Here is a 5,663-nt window from a genome sequence, read left to right as displayed (position 1 = left end):
TATATATATATATATATATATATATATATGTGTGTGTGTAAGATATTTTTCTTATGCACTAAGAACCAAAGTTGGGTCTTCTGTTTTATGTCTAAATATTACTTGTTCTGTCTCTTTTGTTTCCTCTGTATAAAAACAAACTCTTTTCTCATCTTCTATTTTGCCTGTTTTGTCTCTCCTCAGATTGTGTATGATGCTAGTTGTGGAGGGATTTATATCTCATCAGGGAAACATCTGAGAGCTGACCTTTACTTGAAGTATATTTAGTGGGCTTACTAATAACCTCAAGCTGGAGGAACACATCAATCAGAGATGGAGAGCCGGGACTGTGAAACACAATCCCGCTTTGTGGAGTTTGTGAAGAAAGAAACTGAAGGTAAATAATGTTCCATGTATGTGAGATAGTGACAATAAAAAAATCCTTGAATCCAGGTCTGTTTCATTCAGCTGCAAAGTCTGCAGAAAATAAGACAGGGTGTCACAGAGCAGCATCTTAAGGAGCGGCCAGCAGGGATTCACTTTTTGCTTGATGCTGTAGCCAGATGCAGTCGATCTGCAAAAATCACATCACTCTAACAGGAACCTGACGATCACAGCATCCAGGGGCTTAAAGTATACGGTATGTCTATGCACAAAAACAGGGTGCAATTTTTTATGCCAAACTTCGTATGTAAAAAAATTCACTTTGCTTGAAAGAGTGTAACACTCCAGACAATCTTCTGACCTGCTGTGAAAAGTTGCAGCACCCACGAAACCTCTTTAAACCCAAAATAACAAAAGCACCAAAACTTGCTCATTAAAATAAATATGGCCTCAGTTTGAGTGAAGAGCATCAAATCTGATGGTTTTCCATAACTCAGAGCTGTACACTGCAACTTTTAGCTCCATACATCATAGTACCATGCTTAAAAAATGATGCTAACATCCTCATCCAGAACTGTGGTTAGCTGAGGAGCATTAAATGCACATTTATTTTAAAGGGCCATTTAATTCTAATAATAAAAGATGGCAAATCATCAAATGAAACCAAATGAAGTTGGATAGATGTTGATTAATCAGGTGAACAAATTGTAGACAATCACACACTTTAAGTAAAAGTCAAAGTGTGCGTATTTGTGCAAAGATGGTAGCTGGTTGGTGATGATAATACATCATCTGGAATATTTCCTTACCGCTAATTCATCATATGAAAGCCTCCCATTAATTTATGCTCAAACTTGCCATATTTTCAAAACAATTCACTGAAGGACTATATTTGTTACTTCGCTAAATGAATAGTGTATTTATTAGTATATTTATTATATGTATGTATATTAGCAGTTGCTTATGTTGGATTATTAGTCTGTATATATTGTATAATAAAAAAAAATGTTGTGTAATTACGTTATTTGTTTTAGCATCTTGTTTAGAACCTTTGATGACCATCCTGATTCATCCAGATCAGACTAGGTTTATCAAAACATGTCGTGCCTCTAATAATGTGTGCTACCTTCTTCATATTGTTAGAAATGGCAAGAATATTAAATCTCTTCCTGCCATTCTATCATTAGACACAGGGAGCACATGTATTTGTAAGCTGTTTTAATGTTTTGTTTTGTATTTTTTTTGTTTCCTGTAGTAGTTTTGGTTGTATTGCTGTATGCACCCGTTGGGCTCGATTTATGGATTTAAGCTTTAGATAGCTTTGAATTGTTGTTTTTTTTCTGCTGTGATGTGAATCATTATTTCCTTATTCCTACTAAAATATAATTCATATTAGATAATCATTACTAAAAAAAAAACATATTTTAACTTAACATTAAATGCACCAAAATAATCAACAAATATAAATTCCCTGCACTTAATGTCTTCAACCATTTAAAAAAAAAATTAAATGCCAAATAACAACAATAGGAAAATATTTCTTTTTGTTTTGTTTTTTGGTCCAATTTCCACGTTTATGCCTGGCTTTACTGTGCCATCTGCTCATTGGAGCAACCATGGGCCTCATTCAGGTGCAGAAGCAGTGTCAATTTCAAGTTATTTTCCATACTGCTTCCTAGTCGATGTTTAATTACCCTTGTCATGTACTTAGGGTGTCACTGAACTTCTTAAAATGCATAACAATAAATCTTCAAATGAGTCACATTAGTGCATCACTATTTTATTTATTATCTCTAGTATTCTTTGCATGGAGTGCACATCACAAATATATTTATTTGATTTTTGTTTTGTGGCTACCTATGACAGTCATTGTATTGTGGTCAATTGTTTAACATGATGTCAAAACCAGGAGAAAATGACTTCTGGATTAATACGTTTCCTAATAAAAAAAAAAAAAAAAAAAAAAAAAATATATATATATATATATATATATAATGCTATCAATCAAGTTTTAATTAAACTTAAATAGGAAAAACAACTGACTTTTATCGACCAAATCTTAATAATTCTAATGGGCTTCAAGTCCTATAACTGTTTATTAAGAAAGGCAGCTATTAGCTGCCTGAAAGCCCCTAGATTATCTGATCATCTACTTTATATAATTATCTCTGTGCCTGAAGTTTATTTTTCTTAACATCACACTATTCCTTCATCCTCCTCCTCATCTTGGTACCAAACTACAAAGGCTGCCTCTTTATTTAGTTTCTCATTCTTTATTCCTTTTAGTTTTTTTGCCATTTTTTTTATCATAAAATTTATTAGATTACTAAAAGAGCAAAAAATAAATAAAAATAAGAATTCTGATTTTAGGAGAAAGTTTTCTCTAGGTATTTAAATGTCAATTTTTGTCTCAGTGTTTCCTGGACAGCAGCTGTTGGGGGTTAAAGAAGAAGTTTGCCATCACTGGACTTCTAGTTTGGACCTGCACCCCTCAAAGCATATGAAGGAGGAAGTTAAGCCTGCTGTGAAAAAGGAAAAAGAAGAGCAGTTTTCAGAGTGTAGTCGCATCAAAGCTGAAGACAAAAAGAAGGAAACTCCAACATACAGCTTAGCTGAACTGAAGGAATCAGAACCTGCTGGAGAGTTCTCCCAAAGACCAGAACCAGGCAAGGGGGCTCCCGGTGCTATGTGTTCTTTTCTAGAAAGTGAAACGCCAGTTCACCAAACAGGTACCAAGTCTAAAGCCTGCTCTAGATTTCCAAATTATCTTTTGCTTCTTTTTCCAAAGCGATCAAACTGAGACCACCTCCCTTTTACCAATGATAAATTATTTAAGAATTTTCGATTATCAGCACTTTTTACAATATTTACAATATTCATATACATTTATCAATTTATTATGTTTTAGATTTTAGATCCATAGTTATATTTTTCCTTTGATTATTTTGTTTTTACCCTATACGTTTGTTGTTCAGTGTGTGTTCAGTGCCCACCTACAGGACGATGAAAGATGTTGTGCAATTATATGCATGCACTTTGAGAACCAAAATTTATCCTTAGGAATTTGAAATAAAGTTGAATTACTCTTTATACTGATTTGGATCAATTGGAACGTGTTCAGCACCATTCAAAATGCAAATCCAAGAATAAATAAAGCATTAATTGGTTAAATAATCTTTAATTAATGGATTTGCTTAATCAGAAATCAGTAACCCTTTAGATATTTGATTCACAATTCATTATTTCAGAGGAAATTACAAATATGCTGTGGTCCACTAACATTTAACATTTTATATCTTTATTTATTTGTAATTCCCTTATTATCAATGAATGAGATACTTATTGTTGGTATCATTAATATCAGTATGGAACTGTTTGCTTTGTTAAGTTTTTAGAAAAACTGTTCATCGTTGTGTGTTCCAGTTAATCCAGTGGAGCAGATGCAGGGAATGAAACTAGAAGTTCCTCATGACTTGAGCTCCAGTGTAAACCAAGAGGATGTGCAACCCCCCCAGATAAAGGAAGAAGATGAAGAACTGTGGATCGGTGAAGAGGGAGAGCAGCTTATTGTGAAGATTGTAGATGATGAAAAACTAAATCATATCAAACCCGAAGACAGCAAAGAGGCGGGTGCTGCAAACAGAATCTCAGCTGTGCGGATAAAAAAAGACCCGGATGGAGACTGTGGAAGGGCAGAACCAAACCCTCAACCACATGAGCATCGACCATCAAAACATGCATCAGACTCGTCTAATGCTGATGTCAGTGGTGAGGGTGACAGCTGTGTGGCACGGCGATCAGTAGTGAAGTCTGCTGGCTCTTCAGCTGAAAAGAAACGGCCCAGAAAAAGGAAAAACACTGACACTCAAACTGAGGCTAAAGCTGAGAAGAAATCATTTGCTTGTGAAGATTGTGGTAAAACATTTCCCTTTCGGTGTCATCTCAAATCTCACATGAGACTCCACACCGGAGAGAAACCATTTGCTTGTGCTGATTGTGGTAAAACCTTTTACCAGCAATATCAACTCAATTGTCACATGACGGTCCACACTGGAGAGAAACCATTTGCTTGTGATTTTTGTGGTAAAACATTTCCCTACAAGTGTCATCTCAAATCTCACTTGAGACTCCATACTGGAGAGAGACCATTTGCCTGTGGTAATTGTGGTAAAGCTTTCACAGAGCTTAAGGACTTAAAACGGCACATGAGATGCCACACGGGAGAGAAACCGTTTCAGTGTGAGGTATGCTCTAAGAAATTTAGTCTTAAGGGAGCTCTGAAGCGACACATGATGATTCATAATGGAGAGAAACCATTTCCATGCACAGATTGTGACAGACACTTTAGATTTAATGCTGATCTTCAAGCGCACATGTTGACCCATTTAGGCCTAAAACCATTTGCCTGCGCTTATTGTAATGCAAAATTTACCCGAAAAGGAAGTCTACTTCTGCATGTCAGACACCACACTGGGGAGAACCTGCTTACCTGTGAAATCTGTGAGGAGAAATTTGTCAGAAAATGTGATCTCGACAACCATATGCCGGTTCATTCGAGAGCACAGAGGGTCCCAACAGGAAATGAAAATTTTGCTTGTGAGGAATGTGGGAAAAGATTTGTTGAAAAGTCCCGTCTCACGAGACACATGATCACCCACACAGGAGAGAAACCTTTCAGTTGTGACGTTTGCTCTGTTAGGTTCTCACGACAAGAACACGTGAAGAGGCACAAACTGACACGCCACAGTATGATACGAAAACGCGAAGAGGCCAAAAATTACACAGGAACACAGGAAGTGACGCAAAAATTCACAGAACCCTATGAGGAGGCACAATCTTACACAGGAACCTTTGAAGAGACACAAAATTACACAAAAATGTGTCAAGACACAGAAAATGATGCAGAAGTGCATGATGAGACACAAAATGACATGCCACAATACATGAACATATGACAACACAAAATGGTACAAAGGTACTAAATAGACATAAACACATTAAGAGGCACAAAACCACACACAATTACATCACTGCACATGAGGAGACACGAAATGGCACAGGAGACACAAGATTAAGCCTACAAAAAATGCTTAAGATACAAAAGAAGACACAACATGACAGCAGAATACGAAATGTGACAAAACACAAAAATGCACAGAGATAAAATAACATGTGAAGACACCAAAGTGATGAAGTGACACAAAATGACAGGAACTGGAAAATTCCACAGGAATGTATTAGACACAACGTAACAGGATCACCAGGGAAAGAGACTGAATGACACAAGAATACATGAAGAG

The 5,663-nt window shown here is 36.1% G+C and overlaps 1 protein-coding gene across 4 annotated transcripts in view; it reads left to right on the top strand.

Annotated features, from left to right (window-relative positions):
• LOC107093985 (gastrula zinc finger protein XlCGF57.1-like) overlaps positions 1-5,410 on the top strand; it is a 6,867-nt gene extending 1,457 nt beyond the window's left edge. Inside the window, exons 1-4 of one of the 4 annotated variants that reach the window (XM_015389374.1) lie at positions 253-376; positions 448-619; positions 2,778-3,092; positions 3,787-5,410. In XM_015389374.1, coding sequence (XP_015244860.1) covers positions 2,864-3,092; positions 3,787-5,318 — 1,761 coding nt within the window. In that variant the 5' untranslated portion in view covers positions 253-376; positions 448-619; positions 2,778-2,863 and the 3' untranslated portion in view covers positions 5,319-5,410. Of the gene's footprint in view, positions 1-183; positions 377-447; positions 620-2,777; positions 3,093-3,786 lie in introns of those variants that run through there. The other 3 variants (XM_015389376.1, XM_015389373.1, XM_015389372.1) reach the window with 3 other exon arrangements.
• The last annotated feature ends 253 nt before the right edge of the window (positions 5,411-5,663 follow it).

The sequence above is a fragment of the Cyprinodon variegatus genome, unplaced genomic scaffold (genome assembly GCF_000732505.1).
Source record: "Cyprinodon variegatus isolate N-32 unplaced genomic scaffold, C_variegatus-1.0 Scaffold456, whole genome shotgun sequence".
NCBI classification, from domain to species: Eukaryota; Metazoa; Chordata; class Actinopteri; order Cyprinodontiformes; family Cyprinodontidae; genus Cyprinodon; species Cyprinodon variegatus.
The sequence above is the reverse complement of the archived record's forward strand: the minus strand, read 5'-3'. Positions and strand labels throughout refer to the sequence as shown.